Below are 22,814 nucleotides of genomic sequence, written 5' to 3' on the forward strand. Positions count from 1 at the left end.
ATGATGGGGACCAGTAAGAAGTTCGCCATCAAATAATTTATACAAGCAATGAACAGTCTCACAAAGACTTGCATGGCTATGTGAACAAACAGAGAACACTCAAAACAATCAACATCAGGGCACAAACTGCAAAGAATATGGAATACACCAAAGACTATCATGAAGCCATGCATATCCTGAACATGTAACTCTTCCAGCCATGTTATTATGCTTGTAGGTGTATTTTGTTTTTAAAGGGAATTGTACTTAATTTTCATGTCATTTATTGTCACAGCTTGGATCATAGATGCTTGGCTTTTAGTGTTGCCTTTTCTCTGGTTACTATGCTGAGGCAAGTCTAAAAACTGCAAAAGTATTTCACTGCAACACAGTAAAGTGCCCTCTCAGTCTTTTGGCTGCTTAGATTTGTCTACTCATACATGGAGATGCAGAAGCACAAATTATGTAGCACGTCGTTTGGCTTGTTCTTCTGGAGACATCAAACTTAGCTTTCAGGTCTTATGGATGCTGTGGATACTAACTGCAGTATGCTTAATCTGTATTCATGTTAGGGTATTCATGCTCCTGTCATGCATTGGCCAAAGATCCCTAAGTAACAGCGGTGTTTTGGAAGGCCTTCTGAATCTCCTGGACAGTCTCCTGTCTCCACTGCAGCAGCCACAAGCTGCCGCTCAGCGCAGAACTGAAGGTAAAGCAACTGAGAATAGCGTCTTTGCAGCACCTGATATGTTAACTTGAGTTAGTAGAAGTTACAGATAGAGTTAAAGTCAGTGTTAATTATTATGTAGTCAGATTTATTTATTTTTAAACAGACTGGTTTGTTCAAAAGTGGGATACAAGAGTGTGTTTGAAATGAAGTTGATTTTTTGTTTGTTTGTTTGTTTTTGTAAAAATTAAACAGGTGTTTTGGATATTCCCATGATCAGCTGGGTAGTGATGTTGGTCTCCAGACTGTTGGACTATGTAGCAAGTATCGAAGATGAGGCCTCAGGAGGGAAGAAGCACCTGGGAGGGAAAGAGCGGGAAAGACCTGTAACAGGTAAAATACCTGCATTCTACATTTCCCTGATATGTGTAAATGTTTTTTGTTTTTTTTAAATTTTCTTTTTCTTTTTTTAATCTATAGGCACTGGAAATTGTGAAATTGAAACAAAACATAAACAGATGTTGATTGTCACTGACCAGTTGCTGATTGCAGTTTTGCTGTTAATTCATTGATAGCTTTGAAAGGGTATCAATTACCAAACAGCAGAAGCTTAATAGTAATCTTTATGAATATCAACTCAGTGAGGAACTGAATAGATATAAATAGAATATAAAATATTGCACATATAAAAGGCTCAGACAACGCTTGCATGAAGTGGTTGGCAGAATATCAACATTTTTACTCACTACGCAATTAGATGACACAATGCAATTGCTTTTTTTTTTTCATTCTCCAATTTAGAAGTCTACAACTGCAAGAGAGCACAAAACAAAATTATGGTTAAACATTTAGCAATGACTGCTTATTAAGGTAGTTCCTAAATATAGGTAGAAAGATGGTATCTGAATAACTAAAGAGAAAAAGTGGTCAGGATTTTTACTCTTTACTTAGTGGTTGGACTTTGTTGAAAAAAGTCTCAAATCCATAAATCTTTGATGCTTATGCTTCAAATGGATGATGATTAACAAGATCTTGCTAACTCAGCTGCACATTAAATGACATCAATGCAAACATACATCTTTTACATATGATTGGAAATGGTTACAATCAAACTGCACTGTATGCTAAAGATGTTTGTCGCAGTCCTCAAACTCAGCTAAATCATTTGGAATTAAGCTGTTTGATTGTACGTCATACTCCTTAGTTGTTTGTCAGTCTTGTGTTACCTTCATTAATGTGCTGTATTTTTTTGTCCTGCAGGTATTCAGTGGAGTTTCATAAATAACAGCCTCCAGTCTCAGAACTCCAGCAGGTCAGCCAAAGGCAGCAGCAGCCTGGATCGCCTGTACTCACGCAAAATCCGTAAGCAACTTGTCCATCACAAGCAGGTAAATGTGTCCCATTTCAAAAGCAGCACACCTTCATATTTGTTTTTCTCAATTTTTAAGTGGTTAATTAAAACTTGATTTGAAATTTGCATTTGTTAGAATCAGGTTAGGGATTGTTTCCTATATTGGAATGCATCCAACAAGTAGATATTTCTGGAGTGATACTTTTACAGTACATAAACTTATTGTGGCCTTTTCATTGCAGCAGCTAAATCTATTGAAAGCAAAACAGAAGGCTCTGGTGGAGCAGATCGAGAAGGAGAAGATCCAGAGCAACAAAGGCTCCTCCTACAAACTGTTGGTGGAACAAGCCAAGCTGAAACAAGCTACATCCAAGGTGAGCAGCTCACCACACACTCAAAAAGATTAGGCTGTGAAGGAGGGCTGCAACTAAATCTGCCATTTCTTCTTTGATTAGTTGATTAGTCAGTGATTATTTCAGTAGCTTGCTGAGGGCAAACCTCCTGTTCTCCTGTTCCAGTACCTACTCCACCTGTGAATATCACCCTTTTGTCTCATCCCAATTCTGTGCATCACGGAGATTAATTTTCAATACTACAACTTGTTAATTTTTTCCTTTTTCAGCACTTTAAAGACCTGATCCGTCTGCGGCGGACAGCTGAATGGCCCCGTTCCACATTGGATACAGAGTCCACAACAGCCAAAGAAGCCCCAGAAGTAGAACCTCTGCCCTTCACTTTATCTCATGAACGCTGTATCTCTGTGGTGCAGAAGCTGGCCCTCTTTCTCCTCTCCATGGATTTCACCTGCCATGCTGATCTGCTGCTCTTTGTCTGCAAAGTATTTATCTAACACTGGGAGTTAATCTAACACTGGGAATATATATACACAAATTTGACAGTCTAAAACTACAAATATTTATCTTATTTGTTTAGGTCCTGGCTAGGATAGCCAACGCCACAAGGCCCACAATCCACTTGTGCGAAGTGGTGTCTGAGCAGCAGCTAGAACGCCTGCTTCTCTTGCTTGTGGGAACGGATTTTAACCGGGGGGACATCTCCTGGGGAGGCGCCTGGGCACAATATTCCCTCACGTGTATGCTACAGGACATCCTGGCTGGTGTGTTTTCAGCTTAGCGTTACATTTGTTTGAATCTGATTAAAACGCACTGTTTGTGAGGCGAGCGGGTGACATATTAAATCTTGTGTGAAGCTGAACATTTAGTTTGGCACATTGTTGTTGCTGGAGTTTCAATTTGGCTTTAGAGCAGATTATTGTACCAATTGTTGTTGTTTTTTTAATCTCTTTGAAAGTTGGGGAATTATATTTGTATGTTCTCACATTAGCTTGAGCAAAAAACGTGGTGTGCAGACTTTGGTGCACATATTTGTTTCAACAGGGTCCTTTTCTTTTTTTGTCTCTAACTTTTTCCAACTGTAACATTTTTTTACTTTAGTTTTGACATAGTACCATTTTCACAGAGCCACTGGTGTGGTTGTACAATGTTTACAGAGCACATTTCACAAGCTTTTATCAAAGCAATAATATAGAATATAATGAGGCACATTAAGCACATGGATTGTAAATTTTCTTATTGTTATTGATGTAAAAATTAGACTTGTTATTCAGATTTTCTGTTTCATGTATGGTGTCCTTTAACAACTTCATCTTCATTAAGTCGGTGCATGTCTGGTGTACTTGAACATGTATTCTTCTCAGGTGAACTGCTGTCTCCAGGCTCTCTAGATGTCATGGATGAGGTGGTGGTGTGTGAGGAAGCCGGGACATCGTCCTCCTCTGCGGGAGCAGATTCGGAGGACTCGCTGTCCCAGCCAGCACCCATCCCCCTGGTAGAGAGCATTGATGAGGCCCTTGTGCCTGATATCATCGCAGGTACTACCGGGACCTCCTCAGTATTCCAAAGTGCGTGGGTAGCCCTCTATAACACCCCCCCCCCCCCCCCCCCCACACACACACACACACACACACACACACACACACACTTACACTGACTTGAGTGACAAGTTTATTGTTTTTTCTCACAGTGTGTTGTTATTATTTGTAGCTATTATGAATTGGAGTGAGCAGTTCAGGCATAGTTCCAGCCAGTTTTAGGCCTTTAATTTTTGCACAATTTCAGTGTGTATTTTATTTTTCCTTGTGCCAGTTTACCTCACAGGGTGAGCAGGCAACTATATTCAGCAAGGCTAAATGCAGTGAACTAGCTAAAAAAAAACTACTCCCATACAAGACTACAGTTTTAGCTGGATTGGGGTTAAAATTGTCTACAGATGTGAGAGATTTTCTTGCTTGTATGTTTTTGTAATGTGCGTGCTTGGCAATATTAAAGCTGTTTTCACTATCCAAAGGTGCTCCACCTCTGTCATCTTTGGAAAAAGATAAAGACATAGACTTTGACTTGCTACAAGACCTGATGGATGTTGATATTGATCCTTTAGATATTGATTTGGAAAAAGATCCACTTGCTGCCAAAGTGTTTAAGGTATGTGCATGATAACAAGCTACTTTCATTCTTTCTGTCATGTCTCTACTGGAAATTAATGCAGTGACACTCACTAAGGTTGGGTGATTGGACTAATTTATTGGCCATCGATGATAGGCTGGGCCTTTCACAGATCGTTTTTACAAGAGCTATTTATTTATTTATTTGCCCATGAGTAAGTTTGTTAGTAATGTTGGTTGAAGCTAGGAGAAACAGTCAACAGAAAAACTAAAAGCGCCGTTTTCGCAGCACCCTTTTCCAGCTGCAAGCAAATGCAGTGATTCATTTACTCAAACTCATACCAGAAAGAAAGACAGGCAGTAGCCTATGTTCAGAAAAACATGTTGTTGTTAAACCTGAAATAAAGGACTTTTTTCTCTTGCTTAAAATCACAGTTAAGATATAAACTAATGTTGCTGTAAGATCAAACAACCTGAAAAGAGTAACAAGCTATGTTTGTTAGCTAAGTGATCTAAAGCATCACAGAAAACGAACTCATTGCAAATGACGTTTTCAAAGTAATTCTTCTGCCTTCATTTGACTACTTTGAACTTGATGTAATTATTAAGGTTATGTTTGCTGTGGAAAACTAAAAAAGATTCAAAAGCAAATGTAGAAATGAATTCTGTCTGCAGACAGTTGATGTCCTTACATTTACCATCCCCTTTCTCATGTTCATCTTTAGCCCATCAGCAGCACGTGGTATGACTACTGGGGTGCTGACTATGGCACATATGGGTACAACCCATACATTGGGGGGGTTGGTATCCCAGTGTCCAAACCTCCAGTTGTTGCTGAAAAGCCAGGGTCGCAGGGTCTGTCAGTGTCCGTGTCACAGGGTGAGGAGAGGCCTAATTTTATCTTTTAGGGGTTTTTTTTCTCCAATATGGACCTGAACACATTTTCTGCATTCTTTCCATGCCACTTTTTGAGCTTCTGCCTCTGTTTCACAGCACTGGATGCCCGACTAGAAGTGGGCCTGGAGCAGCAGGCTGAGCTGATGCTAAAAATGATGGCAACTCTACAAGCGGACTCCATTCTACAAGCACTCACTTCCAGTTCATCCACAGGTAAATGAAGTAACAGTTTAAAAGTGAAGTGAAGCACACATTCTTTCCAGTGTTCCAGTGTTGGACTTGTGCTGATGGTCTGATACTGATTTTCTGTTGTGCTTATAGTGAGCCAGTCTTCCAATGGGACTGATGACTCCCTGCTCAGAGCTCTCCATAGTGGAGGCTCTCCCCCAAACAGCAGCCTGATAGTCCAGCCCTCATCCATCCCAATTCTGAGTGCCTGCTTCAACAAGCTCTTCTCCATGCTGCTGGTCCACCATGTACAGGTCAGAACAGCCACTAACTGGAATCACAGTTTAAGATGCTTTGATTCAGATGCTTAGTACTCAGGAGTACAAAGTCATTGGACCCACAAGATCAATTACTCTTACCTGCTGTTTAGTCCAATGCTCTACTTTAACTTCTTTTAGAGTAAATTTGAAGTATAATATCTAACTTGTAACTTAAAAGATTAAACAAACCTCTTTTTTCCCTTCTGAAACATGTCTGCACTTGAACAACCACACTGTACGGTGCTGTATTTATTAAACCTTGTAAATTGAACATCTGGAATGTACTGACAGAAAAGTGATTTTATTGGTTGGACTCTTCTGAAAGGACTTATTTTTAAATATAAGTGGTGACCACTGCAGAATTTTGTATGTATGACTTCGATAAAGAAGAGTAAGGGAACACCCACAGACACTAAATGTTATTTTCTCCACTCTCAGCTGGAATCCCTGCTGCAGCTCTGGCTAACGCTCAGTCTGAACACTTGTTCTGGGGGCAGCGAGGAGAGCGGGTCTGACATCTTTCTGTTCAATGCCAGCCGAGTGCCCACCATCCCGCTCAACCAAGGTTAGGGCTTTTCTACTCCGCTCTCTAATTTGGAGCTGTATGGAGTTTATATATGGTTACATTGCTTTATATTGTTCTTTTTTGTGTTTGTGTCTGTGTTCAGCATCCATCAGCAGTTTCCTAACCGTGCTGGCGTGGTACCCCAACACTTCCCTGAGAACATGGTGTCTGGTTCTGCACTCTCTCACTCTGATGACTAATATGCCAGCTTGCGGTCAGTACTCGACTCTTCACTGGTTTGTTTACCAGTGGATTTTCTTTTCACATTATTTTCAAATGACTCTGCAAGGGGTATCATTGAGAAAGTTGTTTAATAATGGATTGCATTTATATAGTGCTTTTCTAGGCACCCAAAGCACTGTGCAATTCCACTATTCGTTCACTCTCACATTCACACACTGGTCCAGGCAGACCACAGTTGTAGCCATATCGCACCATCGGCCCCTCTGGCCAACACCAGTAGGCGGTAGGGTAAAGTGTCTTGCCCAAGGACACAACAACCAGGACAGAGGTGGATCGAACCGGCAACCTTCCGGTTACAGATGAGCTTCCCAACCACCTGAACAACGGTTGCCCCCGTTTAAGCATTCTTGTATGTTTCTGTTTTCATGTTTATGAAAAAATGTTAAAAAATCCAAACTAATCCACCTTTTTATAGTGCACCCGCGTTTCTTTTCAGTCATTTCACTCGTTCAGCACATATCAACCCCACACATGTCCTGGCTTAAGACAACTCTGTTGACACGTTCAAGGCAGGTGACCTGTAATGACATATGTGCGACCCTCTTGGACATCTATAGTCCTATCACAGTCATTCCTCAGTTTGTACACTCTTCATCACGGTAACAACACCTCTGCTGAGTCGGGCTAGCTAGCTACTGTTAGTTAGCTCTGTTGTCTACCAACTTTAAGGTAGCCTTCATTGTTGTTAGCCATCACTGCTCGGTTGGAATGTGGGCTCCTTCAGCAGCACTAATGTTGAAGGTTTCCTGAGCATTGTTTCTTGCTTTGCGTTTTGATATGAGTATCAAATCCAAGCAAGCAAAGCAAAAATGTTGTGTTCACCCCTTTCCTCAGGTGTGTGGTTTCACTTTCCATGATAAGGTGTACCCTGTTTGCCTGGGGATTGTCCACACTAGGGTGGATTGGTTGAGCCCATAGTTTGTGACTTTTGCCGCCATGTCCCACATTTGGTTCTGAAAAGATGGGTGACGTTTGTGGATAAACTGCTTGAAAGATGGCTATAACATGGATTGACCCTCTCCTCTCCAAATTTAGGGAACATGCTTCATCTGAGTCAGATGATATCAGATTAAGCAATTGATGCCAGTCGATGCCCCAGCAAATAGATGACCACATGATGTATGTTGATGAGTTTCCCAAGTGAGAGACGAACTGTGCAAGAGCACTGGCCAACCTCAGTCTGAGTTAACCACTCAGCAGGATGACATGCTGGGCATCGGCCTGAATATGCATGGTATGTTAGAGGATGAGCTGTACCAGCCATGACAACATGTTTCCTGTTTTCTGCATCCACCTCAGAAAGTGGAATGATTCACAGGCGTTTTCCCTCAGAGCCAACAATGGTCAAAAGCTGCCTACCCATATTCCCAGATTTTAATGACACGGTTCGCTCAAGCAACTGTCTACCTGTGTCACTGTGTCCTGCTATAGACAGTATGTGGCGCTGAATGGTGTGGAAGTGGCTGGCTTAGTCAGTCCACCTCCTGCCGAGCCATTCCTGGTGGCTTAATAGTCCCACAACCGTTGGGGCCGTCCACTGTGAATGACTGTTAGTCCAATAATCTCACAGTTGACATTCAAACTCCAACTTAAATGGTCACCTTCCTTTGCACCACCACCGAAAAGCCAACCCTCTAAACTTCTACTCCCCCATTCATGCCTGCGCGTAGCCATGCCCCCGACACTTGCGCAGTAGGTTACATACATCTTAACATGATCCTTGTTGAACCATTGCATTGTAGGTGGCTTACAACAACGGCTATCAGCCACCTACATGCAATGGAGTCTTGCTATCCCTTGTCGTTTTTTTTTTGTTTTGTTTTTTTAACATCTTGGCTCTAATGTGTTGACTCGCATGATCAAAAGTGGGTCAGTGACCCTCAGGACTATGTCAAAGGGAACAGCTCACTAGGGATTAAATACCTGTGACTCTCTATCATTTGAGTAAGACATGAAATGTCTTCATAAACCTAAAAAAAGTCCAGCTGAACCCCCCCCCCCCCCCCAGTTGTCTAGATTACCATAACCTGCTTTTATTATTATTATTATTACTATTTTGTTTAAAAAAAATAACTTCTGAAATTCTAGTCTCCAACAACGGGATGAGCTCTCAGGAAAGCACAGCTCAGCAGATGGTGTCTGATCCCAACCTGATCCATGTCTTGGTGCGCTTCCTGTCTGGCAGCAGCACCAATGGGACAAGCCAACACAGCTCTCAGGTGGGACCAACTGCCACCCAGGCCATGCACGAGTTCCTGAGCCGCCTGCAGGTTCACCTGTCCTCCACATGTCCACAGATGTTCAGCGAGTTCCTGCTCAAACTCATGCACATCTTGTCTACTGAGAGGTACATTTTCACTTTTTTAGTTGTTAGTGTACATTAGGTATAATCAATAATTTTGACAGTAAGTATAATGTTTAATGGTATGAGTGGTTCTAATTAATGGTTCTGAAACTCTCAGGGGTCCATTCCAGTCAGGCCAGGGTCCATTGGATGCCCAGGTGAAGCTGCTTGAGTTTACTCTAGAGCAAAATTTTGAGGTGGTGTCAGTGGCCACTATCACCTCAGTTATTGAGTCCATCACGTTCTTGGTTCACCACTACATTACCTGCTCAGATAAAGTGGTTTCTCGCAGTGGCTCAGACAGCTCAGTGGGAGCCAGAGCTTGTTTTGGGGGTCTGTTTGCCAACATAATCCGGCCAGGAGACGCAAAGGCAGTCTGTGGAGAAACCACACGTGACCAGCTAATGTTTGATCTTCTCAAGCTGGTGAATGTGCTGGTGCAACTACCTTTGTCTGGAGACAGAGAGTTCAGCGGGCGGCTGCCACCATCAGGCAGTGGAGCAGCTGATAGCAGTGTGTCTGATGAAGAGAAGGTCTGTGGCAGCAAAGAAAGTGTAGCTGGTGGATCAGCATCCAATCAGGGCCCTCCTGCAGGTGTGGCTGATCTGGTGCTTGCCAATCAGCAGATAATGAGCCAGATCTTGTCTGCGCTGGGCCAGTGCAACAGCAGCGCCATGGCCATGATCATAGGTAAGACAACTCTACAAAGAATTATGTGATCTACCAAATATTTCAGCACTCAGATTTTATGGTCTGTAGCCTCATTGTTGTTTGACTTAAACCATTCTCATAAACCTTGCTTCTGGAATTAAAAACACACATATCACCGAAATAGTACACAACGCACCAAATGGTGCACAAAGATAGTTTGAACAAAAGCCAGTGAACAAAGTTGAGTTTCTAGCAGGCAGAGAGCCTGATATTTTCTTGGTAAATGACAGCCAAAAATTGTGCAACATTAGCAGTAAATGTTGTTTTTACATCACCTGGCCACAAACTCTTAAGTGAAGCTGCAGTGGGATAGAAATATTAAGTGTTATGTTTAGGATGTTAAGCACGGTTTGTGCAGAAGCAGCCTCTTGGTCACAAAATACATTTGTGAGGTTAGCTTGAGTTATAACTAACTAAATTAGTAATGACAATTGTATACCAGTAGCCATCTAACATTAGCAGCACTACCATAAAACTCTGTAAGAGTAAGAATGCGTCTGATAAAATTTCACTTGTGGCTGAATTGTTCCTTTAACAAAGCACCAAACATATTTAAATGTATGTGGACAAGCATTGCCTATAACTATGAGCTGACTATTCTTGCTCTGTGTTCTGCAGGAGCCAGCGGTCTCCACCTGACTAAACATGAGAACTTCCACGGTGGTCTAGATGCCATCTCAGTGGGTGACGGCCTCTTCACCATCCTTACCACTCTGAGCAAGAGAGCCACCTCAGTCCAGGTCATGCTACAGCCCATCCTCACTTACATGGCTTGTGGTTATATGGGCAGACAGGTGAGCTTCATTCTGCTGGGGTCTGGCCTTTGATCATCTGAACAAATACAGAGCAGTGCTGACGCATATTTATTTATTTATTTATTTATTTATTTATTTATTTTCCTCCATCTTGTTATTGCACATTCTTTAGGGATCGCTCTCCACCTGTCAACTGTCAGAGCCTCTTCTGTGGTTCATACTTCGAGTGTTGGATACCAGTGAGGCTCTTAAGGCCTTCCATGACATGGGTGGGTGTATACACCTAATATCTGTATATTTCTTTGATTGTCAAAGCATTGTGTCCATAGTACTACCAAGACCTTACTCATAGTTTCAACATTCATGTCAGAGAGCCCCAAGCTTTAAGATTTGAATAGGTTTTAAAGTTTTGCTGTTGAGTTTCTTTGTAAACCAAGTATTTGAAGTACAAGTTACTCCCTCATCCATGTTTCTTAGCTTGCAGTTCCATCTTCCCAGCTTTTGTTTGCACATTGAGCCATATCTTGTTCAATAGAATAGTATTTAGCACAATTAGGTGTTAATGGTCATGGAAAAATATCTCCATAACCATTAAAACCCACATGGAGTTTAAGTCACAAAAGGTTCTTTTTGTTGATCAGCGCCCGAAGAGTCACCTGACATCTTTGTCACGCCACTGATTGTGGAAGGAATTGAAAAATTTAGCAAAGTCAGATTTTTTCAGTCGTTTCTAATTTTGTAGAAATTGAACATAGGTGCATTGCATAAGAATAGCAGTCAATGGTTTATGCTGTACTTGATGTATAAGAAAGCATAACTTTGTCTTTAACCAGGAGGTGTCCAGTTGATCTGTAACAACATGGTGACCAGCACTAGAGCCATTGTGAACACTGCACGCAGCATGGTGTCCACTATCATGAAATTCTTAGATACAGGTCCAGGAAAGACGGCAGATGGAAACCTCAAAGCCAGAGTGATGACATCGGAGCCGGACAATGCTGAGGGACTCCACAATTTTGCTCCTTTAGGTGCTTTCAGCTAATTTTGAATTCCATCACTCCATCTCATAGGACAATACCTGAATAAAATTGACAATCGTATTCCTACTCTTCTCTAATCTGCATGATCTGTGTTGCTTCCCAGGTACTATCACATCCAGCAGCCCAACAGCACAGCCTGCAGAGGTCCTCCTCCAGGCCACCCCTCCACACCGACGGGCCCGCTCCGCTGCCTGGTCTTACATCTTCTTGCCAGAGGAGGCCTGGTGTGATCTCACTATCCATCTTCCAGCTGCCGTGCTGCTGAAGGAGCTTCATATCCAGCCGCACCTAGCTTCTCTAGCTAGTGAGTAGGAATTTCTTTAAAGATGAGTGGGCCACAACCTCTCTTGAGATTTGTGTAAACCTGGTGACCAATAAATGTCTAACAGCTGTGCTTGCCACAAGGGTTTCTCAATCAACTACTAAGCCATTTTTTGCTTTGTGATTGAATACTCAACTCAATGACATGTCAGTGTCATTGAGTTGACATGTCATTGAGTTGAGTTGTAATTTTTTGTAATTACATAAAAATTACAAACTTTTATGTAATTTGTTTTTTCTGGAATTTTGGTTGATATTCTGTCTCAATTAAAATGAAACTACCAACAACTGTTCATTTCTAGTTAGTAAGCAAACTTAGAAATTCAGCCTGGGATAAAGGAATTATTTTCCCTACTGTAAATAAACTATACTAAAATGTTGGTCAAGAGGACACTGCTTTTCCCTTCACATTGAGCTAAATTCCTGTTAATTAAAAAAAAAAAACAGTGGCAGACATTATGGTGTTTATTCAGTAATCTTCGTTTCACTTCAGGAGTTCACCCATTCATTTTCTGCCTTTCGTCTTACCAACCAGCCTGTCCCTCCTCGGTCTCAGTGGAGATCAGTGCTGATGGGGTCAACATGTTGCCGCTGTCCACGCCAGTCATCACGAGTGGCTTGACGTACATTAAGATCCAGCTGGTGAAAGCAGAGGTGGCTTCGGCTGTTTGTCTGAGGTTACATCGGCCTCGTGATGCCAGCAACCTGGGTCTCTCTCAGATCAAACTCTTGGGTCTGACAGCATTTGGTAACACCTCCTCTGCAACAGTCAATAACCCCTTTCTGCCTTCTGAGGACCAGGTCTCCAAAACAAGGTAATCATGATGCATCCTGTATGCAGTGTGTGTCTATATTTGGCTGTTGGTATGAACTTCTCCATCTCCCTGTACAGCATTGGTTGGCTGCGTCTTCTCCACCACTGCCTGACCCACGTCAGTGACTTGGAAGCCATGATGGCCAGTGCTGCAGCACCCACTGCCAACCTGCTGCAGACCTGCGCCGCACTGCTCATGTCACCTTACTGTGGCATGCACTCACCCAACATTGAGGCTGTGCTGGTCAAGATCGGCTTGCAATCCACACGCATTGGACTCAAACTCATCGACATTCTGCTGAGAAACTGTGCTGCGTCTGGCACCGACCCTGCCAGTGAGTCACTCATAGCTGAGTCACTACTGAGACGTGACTATATGTCCTTAAAAAGCATAAAAAACCCCCATTGAAAATAGCCACATTTATTACAATGAGAGATTATTAAATGATGTGGCGGTTTGAAAGATTAACAAGGTCAAGTTTCACATGTTGTTTTGCCATTTAGAAAGGTTTTTTCTAGCATTAATGAATCTGGTGCTGTATTGTTTTTGCGCTGTGTGATTGCAATACATATAGCTGTAAATGTGATCTTATCTTATTATCTTATCTGTCTGGTGTTTTGTCTTGAATTTTTTTTGTAAATATTTATCTGATATTGCATTATCCAAATACATTTGGTTTAACTACATTTTATGGGGCAAAAATACAAAATATTTGTTAGTGGTCTGATTATTAATTACAGACCACTTGTGATTCTTAGCCTTAGTAAAGTGTTGAAATTGTTGTGTAAAGCAATGGATTTAACAAGACATTACACAATACACAGTGCAATGTTAAACTAACCACTTCCCAGTAAACCTGTTAATATTTGGACTGTGGAAGAATTTTCTGACACATGTGCATCATATTCTGGGCAGGCAGCATGACTTTATCAGCATTTTTATTTTTAAAAATGTTTCAATAATTTAACATCATCAAAAAATGTACTGTTTCTTTAAAGATTTGAACAGTCCTCTGCTGTTTGGACGACTAAACGGCCTTTCCTCAGATTCCACCATAGACATTCTATACCAGCTGGGCACCACACAGGACGCAGGGACCAAAGACAGGTACTCCTCCGTCTTTGCCACGACTCAACACTCCCCCTTTAGGTTCTCTCAAAGTGCATCAACTGATGAGAAACAGTCTCCCGTCAAGGTGATATTCCGGACAGACTCATAAGCTGATAGTAAAAAGTGTCCTTTCACTCTCCTTTTCATTTTTTTTTTTGTCTTTTTACTGTCATCTCATTGTTTGTTGCATATAAATTCTGCCCCAAGGTGGTTCTCACTAAGAAATTGAGGACCTTTTTTATGTAAAAAAAACAAACAAACAGAAAAAACATTACCGTGCCCAGCACTTGAGCCATTTGACTTATTTGTCAAATCTCTGAATTCTAAACCTCCAGGATCCAGGCTCTTCTGCAGTGGGTCCATGACTCTTCCCATGTGGCAGCCCATAAGATGAGTGGTCCAATGGGATACATTGGGCATGCTGCTGGCTCTTCCTCTGCTTCATCAAGGGAGTATGGTCTCCTTATGCCATCGCCCTCCCACCTGCACTGTGTGGCAGCCATCCTCTGGCACAGCTATGAGTTGCCTGTCGACTATGACCTGCCTACACTGCTCAACAGAGAGCTCTTTGAGTCAGTCCAGTGTCTTGTAGTTATTACACATGCATGTAGTTGGATTCATTAGTGGGTTTAAACAATATTCTTCTTAGCAGATTTATTACTGATTCCATTCTTTTCTTTGCTGTTCCCTTCAGGTTGCTGTATAACTGGTCCATGTCGCTGCCATGCAACATTGTGCTGAAGAAGGCCGTGGACAGCTTGTTGTGTTCCATGTGTCACATCCATCCCAGCTACTTCTCCTTGCTAATGTCCTGGATGGGGATTGTCTCACCACCCATCGCCACTCACTCTCAGGCTCAGCAGCGACGTCTTGCCATGACTGATGATGGCAAAAAGCAGCATGATGCTAACACCACTGCGGCGGGACTTACCGACGACTCCAAGCATGCCAGGCCACACATTAATCTGTCAGAATCCCAGCTAACCACACTAGCGGCTGCCTCCCAGTCACCAGGAGCAATAGAGCAGCTGCTGGATTCAGGCTTGCCCTCGCTGTTGGTTCGCAGCTTGGCTCAGTTCTGTTTCAGCCTCCTGGCCAGTGCAGACCTGCCTTTGCCCGCTGGTCAGGCCGAGAGACGACACCATCATCACCACTTTCACTCGTCCTCACACAATCGCCCGCCTCTCTCGGCAGAGCTGGCTGCTCCAGTGCTCCGGTTTCTCACAGAAGTAGGCAACAGTCACACCATGAAGGACTGGCTGGGAGGACCAGAGGTCAACCCACTGTGGACGGCACTGCTGTTCCTACTGTGCCACTCCAGTGCCAGTGCTGGGGCCAATGCTGGCTGTCAGCCTGGATTTGCTGCAGGTTCTCCTCCATCCCAACCTCAGCCTTTAGGCTCACGCTTCTCCTTGGCCTCCTCAGGGCAGACAGGAGGACTCACCACCCAGCAGAGGACAGCACTGGAGAATGCCACTGTGGCCTTCTTTCTCCAGTGTATCTCCTGCCACCCTAACAACCAGCGCCTTATGGCACAGGTCCTCTTACTAGTTATTATAGATGAAATAATAATAAAAATTAAAATAATAATGTTAACTTGTTAGATGTAGATTTGCACACATAATTAGACAAACGTGTTATTTAATGATTGCTAGTTGGTAAGCTAATTTATTTATAAATTGAAATTCAAATGTAGATATTCATTGGTTTCGGTCTTGGTTTTTAAGACTTCTGTCTTTGGCTGCAGGTTCTCTGTGAACTCTTCCAATCAGCACCTCAGCGAGGCAATGTACCTGTCTCTGGAAACATCTCAGGCTTCATTCGAAGACTGTTTCTGCAGCTCATGCTGGAGGATGAGAAGGTCACAGTCTTCCTACAGTCTCCCTGTCCGGTGGGTAACTCAATTATGTGGTCAACAGCGTTGCTCAGAAGTTTTACACAAACTATTGTGCTTTTTCTTAAATAAATGTTATTTCATTAAAGACTTTGAAATGAGGATGTGACATACAGCAAATGCCTGATGAAGTACTTGCTGTGAGCTTAAGGTGGCAGTGCAGCAGTATGAAGCATATGTTTGTTTGTTTTTTTCTGTATCACAACGGTCCCTTCACACTGATTCATGCCTGGCATTATGTGTTCTCAGTTACACCCTAATGGTTTATACTTTCTACTGCTCAGTTGCTGACTGTTACAAAAGCTTTGGAGACATGAGTGCCTGGAAGCATTGTATGGAGAAATTGGTTAATTACCCAAAGCAAGTCATTTTTCATTCATCTAGCTGAAATATCTCAATAATTGAGTAAATTTAGTGCAAACATTTATGGATTCCAGGTACTAAAGGTGATGTGATTTGAAAAAGGCATAAAGTTCTGGGCAACTTTGTTTAGGGCCAAATTGCGACACCTACTTAACAAAAGATGCTCAGACTAGGGCAGCTGTTTCAGTGATTCGCATGAGGCGTACAGCCTGCACCATGCAGTGAAGTCCCAAAAACTACAAAATTAAGAAAACCTTGGGGGTGGCCAAGATGATAGAAAGATGTCAGAACACACAGTGCTTTGTATGTTACAGAGAAATGGACTATTTGGCTGTAGACCAGAAAACAGCTAAATAGTCCCATATTGACAGCAAGTACAATATACTCTTTATGTTTAGTTTCTGCAGCTAACCTGATTGTGGTGTTTTCTTTTTTCCTTTCCTCCTCCTCAGTTATACAAAGGACGGATCAATGCAACCAGCCACATGATCCAGCATCCCATGTATGGAGCAGGCCACAAGTACCGCACCCTTCATCTACCAATTTCCACCACATTGGCTGAAGTCTTGGACCGGGTTTCTGGTATGTTTCAAGACAGAAAATTTCTCATTACAACAACAACCACATAAAGACTTCACTGCTCATAGTATGTACCAGTACATGTAGATGTTCCTGCCTTCAGGTTACACTTGCATTGTAACTGATGGAAAATGTCTTCTCTGCTCTTGACTTGAATGAGATTGCATGCTCTTTGTTTGGGAACCACAACACTGTATAGTATTCACTGACCTTTTTTGACCTCCTTTTCTTCTTTCCCCTCGCACCTTTTTTTCCCGTCCTGGGTGGTCCATAAAAAAAAAAAAAAAAATTCCCTGTGCATCTCCTCTTAGCTCCAGAAAGCTTGAGAGGGGAGGTGTAATGGAGTCATCTTGACCACCTCAGCTGGCTCCTTTCAGTGCAAATAAGCAAAAGCTCAGTTCCAAGCTTTCTCAAGTCATTCCAAAACACAAAACTGTTCCAGGACTCTACAGTCCAATTAATTTTTTCAACAAATCTACTTTTCCATCAACGTTTGATTAAATATTTTTTCTTTTTTTTTAAAATCAGTTTTGAGAGTTACAAGATTTCAGAAAATTTAAGCTCTTGCTTGTTCAGACATCTTTTAGAAGTCTTTGTTTTTGCCTCCATCAAGTCCTTATGTAAAGTTTTGTCAGTGAAACATCTTTCTATTTTTTTTTTCTTCTTCCAGTTATTCTTTTCCTTGAAGAAAAGATGCTCATTCTTACACTCACATGAAAATGTCCTACTATAGCATAAATTTTCTCCTACCAGTATCGATTGGAAATCTTTCTTGGTGTAATAAAACATTTCTTTTAGCTTTTGAGAATGCTGTATAGAAACTCCGTCATGCTAGCTAGCACGCAGTACGAGTTATTGTAACTGACTGTAAAAAGTCAGCATAACGAAAATAAACTCCACCTAAACTTGGTTTATATCTGACCAGATAGACTGCAGTCATAACTTCTTACCTGAAGTTCAGTTCACCTGACACTCAGACCGGCGGCCGCCTCGGGTCTCTCCTCCTCCTGCCTCACCTTCCCTCATCTACCCACTGGCCTCTGTGGAAGCCCCGCCATAGCCACCACCAAACAACTGAGTTATTTTTACACATCGGCCAACATCTAGCCAATCCACCACCTCTCATTGTTCATGCCGTTACAAATTTAAAAAAAAAAAAAAAGCACTTTGGGTGCCTTGAAAAGCACTATATAAATGCAATCCATTATTATTATTATTATTATTATTATTAAAAAAAAATCATCTGCCCATAAAAACGAAAAATCACCATCGGGCATACCGGGCGATGGCCAGTCCAGCTATGTCTTGCAGTAACAGTGGCTGTTTTCATATTTGCAAACTCATGAAGCCAGGAGGCCATTTTGGAAGAGTTTGGAGGAGAAATACACAATTGTTGTGCCAATAGAAACTGTTTGAATGTAAGCATTTGACAGATGAAGGAAGCTGATGTACGGGGAATATGTTTGCAAATTGTAATAGGAAAATCAAATTATGTTTTTGTGTGCTCTAAATATGTTAGACCATAAAAGTTTCACACTAAATTATTGTCAAATAATGGTTTGAAGCCTCTAAACTAGCTTCAATAATATTGTCTTGCCTCACAGCTCGCAAATGTGTACTTCACTGTCCTGTACAAACTTGCACTGTGTTAAACAGGACAAGGCAACTGCTTCGGTTAAGCTTCCCATTGGAGCATTCCTCCTTTGGTCTCTCTTTGAATTTTAAACACCATCTTGAAGTAAATATGTTGTAACAAGTTTGTAGCACAGCAAACATAAATTACAGCATATCCCGCTGAACACTGTATTGTCAGTGTTAGTTTACTGTCTGATTCCTATTGCATATTTATCAAAGTATCTTGTTTACAATTCTTTGTTCAGTGAATGTGAAACGTAGTAATCCTTCTCTTAATTTCAGAAGTAAGTTTATTCCCAGAGATGTGTGCTCATTAAAGGTAGTATCAACAGTAGTGATAAAATAAATGGCAGAAATTACATTCTTACCACCAACACAGAATTTGGGAGTTGATACTTAAGTCCAAAAATACACTTCTCTTTCAGTCTTCTGGCCGTGGTTATCCAATGAGCAATCGTTACATTACCCTGGATAAGAGACATTAAACATTCATTTAGACTTAACATTGGTCCATAACCAAAATGCTACCGAACAGTCAGACTTTGCTAATTTTGTATCACTGAAAGTGAAAAAGATACTTAAAATTGGTCCCTGCCTCTAGTTTTTAAGGTATGCTAATAGGTCCATTCTAAGACTGAAATGTGAAACCTTTTGGGTGGCTGTGCTCAGGAGGTCGAACAGGTCATCTACCAGCTGGAAGTTTTGTTGTTTGATCGTGGCTGCTGCATGCAAACATATCCTTTGGCAAGGTACTGCTTTGGGAGTTACTTAACCCTTAGATTCATAATCCGGTGGAGTAAAAACCTATGTGAATGGTAAATGGACTGGTTCTTTATATAGTGCTTTTCTACTCTTGAGCACTCAAAGGGCTTTTATGTTGGATAGAAAGCACGTGGGCGTAGGAAAAAAGTGATCATGTGACTCTGTGAATGAAGCATGTTGTATAAAACACTTAGAAATGCTCTACTAGAGGAACCCCAAAAGTTGATTCAAAAGCATCGTAGTATGTAGTAATATTCAGATGGGCACTCTCTCTTAAGTATTCTGCCACTTTTGTTTAAAATAGAGTCTTATGGATTGAATTATACAAGTATAAAAGGCAATTGAGGGCAGCATAGTGGCACAGTGATGGGGAGTTTGCATATTTGCAAGTTCTCTCTGTGTTTGCATGGGTTCTCTGGCTTTCTTCCACAGTCCAAAGACAGATGCAGTTGGTGGGATTAGGTTAATTGGTGAATCTAGTTGTCAATATGAATCGTTGTTTTTGTCTCTATGGCTACGTTCACACTGCAGGTGAAAGCGCATCAAATCCGATTTTTTTGACCCTATGCGACCCATATCCGATCATGGTGTGACAGTGTGAACAGCACAAATCCGATATTTTCAAATCCAATCTGGGTCACTTTCGTATGTGGTGCTGAATCCGATACATATCCGATGTTTCAGAAAGCGACTGCTGTTTCAATGGTCATGTCGCATTAAATCCGTCTTTTACATCACTGACACAAGACAGACGCCAATTATCAGCTCCGGAGAAGACATCGTGAACGCTTCCTGTCCATCCAGTGAAACTGTTGGGAAGACAACGTTGGAGAAACGTGAACATTTTATATGTTCTGTATAATCTGCAGATTCTGACAGAAATCTGCAGCTATCCTTGGAAGCACAGCTCCTCTAAAACAGCAATAAGGATCATTATTAGGTTATCTACATTATTATGTAAATAACAAATAACTTAAAGCAAAATTTGGGAAATGTAAAGTCCGAAGTCTTTATATTAAGGGCCATCAGTCAAACAATACTGTTTGCTCTGGGTCTAAACAGAGCCGTTGTGTGTGTGACGTCTTCTTTTGTGCATGCGGGCCACTTTGAGCGTTCACACTAGAGTGCGTTTGCTGTCGCATTTTATTTGTAGTGTGAACGAGCAGACAAAAAAATCTGATTTGATCAAAAAATCTGAATTGAGCATTAAGACCTGCAGTGTGAACGTAGCCTATGTGTTGGCCCTGCGACAGACTGGCAACCTGCACCCTGCCTCTTGCCTTATGGTAGTTGGGATAGGCTGGATAAGCGGAAGAGAATGGATGGATGAAATGCAATTGTAAAGTTTGGGTTGGGTGGGTTGGTTGGGACTTATGCTGGCTGGTGTCCTTTGCCCCCCGGTCCTTTACAAAGTGGAATTGGACCTTAACTATCTCTGTTCTTTTAATGTGCAGCAGTAGCTTGGCACATGCAAGATTTAGAATAGCTTCATTTACATAGAGATGTACTACTGATGTTGGGGGCAGGCTGAAATGGTGGTTGGGAGTCACATTGCGCAACGGGCTTCCCGTCAGCAGTCGGTGAGTTGGGTGGCTGCCCTTTGAGACTGCAGGGCTGCCCTAGTACCATGATTGTGCTCGCTGGTGTCCTTCTGCATCTGATTATTGTCTCTTTGCTTGTGCAGTGCTATGGACTCCGCGTCCTGAATGTCTGTGCTGCCTGGGCGGGAGCAGGATATACACCCTGGCCTCAGTTGGGTTAAAGAGTAACCCCAAATACTGGTGGAGAATATTTTGTCTGGCTTATCGTGCTTGCACGCTATTGGCTTCACTGAGGATTGTAGCCACTTGGGGTCTGAGCTCATAGTTTCTCATCAGTGTTACGATATTTAAACTTTGGTGAGTCGTTTGACTTTGATGTGGGGAGGGATCAAAAAAAAAAATCTAAGAGAGCTACACGGTAGCCTGGCAGAAGTAGGAAGTGGAAAATTTCAGATTTTGTAAATGAGACTAGTGAGGTCTAAAGGCTACAGAACCACTGCCAAGACATTAGTGCATGACTTAGCCAAGTCAGGAATTGTAGTCTCAAAGAAGACCATTACTAGAAAGCTGTACAGGAACGAACTGCAACGTTAAAGACCACGAAAAAACACTTCTGAAGAACACAAATCCAATCTGAAGTATGCTGATGCAATTGGGAAAAAGAATATGCATGCTACAAGTAGGTCCTTTAATCAGTTGAGACAAAAAACTAGAGCTCTTTGAGCATAGAGATCCTGTTTATGTTCGGAGAAAGAAGGGAGAGGTGATCAACTCACGCTTTTCAACTTTAACTGGCTTTGTAAAGTAAGGACACAAGGGGGCAGCCCTTTCTCAAATTCCAAGCAAAATTTGATTAATTAAGAACTGGAGAAGTCATGTTTTTCAGTTATAAGAGCTGCAGTTTTAATTACAGCCTAAATTATTAACAAAATATCCCAGCAGTCAGCTCTGTCCTTGCAGTTTAATTCACTTGGCATTCTCTGGCTATCAAGGTCAGCTGTGCAGCGCTGATGCTGTGAGCTTCGGTATTACCTGTTAAGTACAAGGCAGCTATGATGAATAGCTCACCCCCTGGGACCTTGAAAAACCTGATACACTGCTGCTGTTACAGGGCAGTATGCATGTCTATAAGACATAGCATCTTCTGGCTGTTCTTGTGTGGGTGAACAAATTTTGCATCTGATGCATCTTTTCTTTCCTTCTTTCTTTTAGCTTGCTAATGTTATTTAAACCAAAGCAATAAAAAAAACCAAGAAGTGTGACAAAATATATATTTAATTTTCTGTGTCTGTTTATCCAGATACACCCAGCATTACTGCCAAACTGATCAACGAGCAGAAAGAGGATAAGGAGAAGAAGAATCATGAAGAGAAAGAGAAGATGAAGGCAGACAACGGCTTCCAGGACAACTACAGTGTTGTAGTAGCCTCAGGTACAGTATGTGTGTCTTGTGTCATTTACACACCTAATAATGACACAGTATATAAGCTATGATGCATTTTGTTGAAAAACAAATATTGTTCTGTATTTCTGTATTTTTATTTTCTTCTCTGCCTTCAGGCTTAAAGTCCCAATCAAAGCGAGCTCTTTCCACCCCTCCCCGGCCTCCATCAAGGAGAGGCCGTGTCATGAGTGACAAGTTAACTGCTTCATCCAGTGTGGATCCTTCAGCTAAAACCATCAGTGTCCCTGTCTTCCACCTCTACCACAAGCTGCTTCCAGGTGCCACATACACAACCGATTCATATCAGACAGCAACAAGCGCAGGTCTTTGAGTAAAATGTAAAATGTTCACATATTACCGAAGAGAAACGGTGTGTACTCTGTCCTCTTATCCAGGTCAGCCACTCCCACCTGAGATGACCCTGGCCCAGCTACTCACACTTCTGTATGACCGCAAGCTACCGCAGGGCTACCAGTCCATCAGCCTGACAGTGAAACTGGGCTCCAAGGTCATCTCTGACCCCGGCCTTTCAAAGACTGACTCGTTCAAGAGACTCCGCACTGAGAAAGGTAATAAAACACACAGCTCCTAAGGAGGAGTCAGTTCAGATATTATACTGATGTCCCACTAAAAATATGCTTTAAAAAATCAATACAGCTGACTTATTTATTACTTTAACTGTAAAACTTTTGATGATTAATTACAATTTTAACTTTTTGTAAGCAGTCTAAATTCCTTCACTGATAATTTAGAGATTTCTCTTTTGCACATGAGCGCAAAACATAAACAAGCCAAATCTTTGTGAAAGATGCATCAAGCTGCACCCAATACGTGAAGTCAGACATATGA

The 22,814-nt window shown here is 41.9% G+C and overlaps 1 protein-coding gene across 4 annotated transcripts in view; it reads left to right on the forward strand.

Annotated features, from left to right (window-relative positions):
• Positions 1-22,814, forward strand: part of birc6 (baculoviral IAP repeat containing 6) — a 132,706-nt gene that overhangs the window by 55,695 nt on the left and 54,197 nt on the right. The window contains exons 31-59 of one of the 4 annotated variants that reach the window (XM_026190469.2): positions 552-688; positions 902-1,039; positions 1,907-2,034; positions 2,240-2,371; positions 2,620-2,835; positions 2,931-3,114; positions 3,715-3,918; positions 4,365-4,498; positions 5,184-5,337; positions 5,452-5,568; positions 5,677-5,837; positions 6,282-6,408; positions 6,512-6,622; positions 8,740-8,998; positions 9,114-9,685; positions 10,325-10,500; positions 10,634-10,730; positions 11,295-11,489; positions 11,605-11,805; positions 12,358-12,637; positions 12,715-12,971; positions 13,636-13,744; positions 14,083-14,319; positions 14,442-15,285; positions 15,495-15,638; positions 16,457-16,586; positions 21,822-21,953; positions 22,082-22,243; positions 22,361-22,534. In XM_026190469.2, the coding sequence (XP_026046254.1) occupies positions 552-688; positions 902-1,039; positions 1,907-2,034; positions 2,240-2,371; positions 2,620-2,835; positions 2,931-3,114; positions 3,715-3,918; positions 4,365-4,498; positions 5,184-5,337; positions 5,452-5,568; positions 5,677-5,837; positions 6,282-6,408; positions 6,512-6,622; positions 8,740-8,998; positions 9,114-9,685; positions 10,325-10,500; positions 10,634-10,730; positions 11,295-11,489; positions 11,605-11,805; positions 12,358-12,637; positions 12,715-12,971; positions 13,636-13,744; positions 14,083-14,319; positions 14,442-15,285; positions 15,495-15,638; positions 16,457-16,586; positions 21,822-21,953; positions 22,082-22,243; positions 22,361-22,534 (5,912 nt within the window). The remainder of the gene's footprint in view (positions 1-551; positions 689-901; positions 1,040-1,906; positions 2,035-2,239; positions 2,372-2,619; positions 2,836-2,930; positions 3,115-3,714; positions 3,919-4,364; positions 4,499-5,183; positions 5,338-5,451; positions 5,569-5,676; positions 5,838-6,281; positions 6,409-6,511; positions 6,623-8,739; positions 8,999-9,113; positions 9,686-10,324; positions 10,501-10,633; positions 10,731-11,294; positions 11,490-11,604; positions 11,806-12,357; positions 12,638-12,714; positions 12,972-13,635; positions 13,745-14,082; positions 14,320-14,441; positions 15,286-15,494; positions 15,639-16,456; positions 16,587-21,821; positions 21,954-22,081; positions 22,244-22,360; positions 22,535-22,814) is intronic. The other 3 variants (XM_080288211.1, XM_026190473.2, XM_026190471.2) reach the window with 3 other exon arrangements.

The sequence above is a fragment of the Astatotilapia calliptera genome, chromosome 13 (assembly GCF_964374335.1).
Source record: "Astatotilapia calliptera chromosome 13, fAstCal68.1, whole genome shotgun sequence".
Lineage (NCBI taxonomy): Eukaryota > Metazoa > Chordata > Actinopteri > Cichliformes > Cichlidae > Astatotilapia > Astatotilapia calliptera.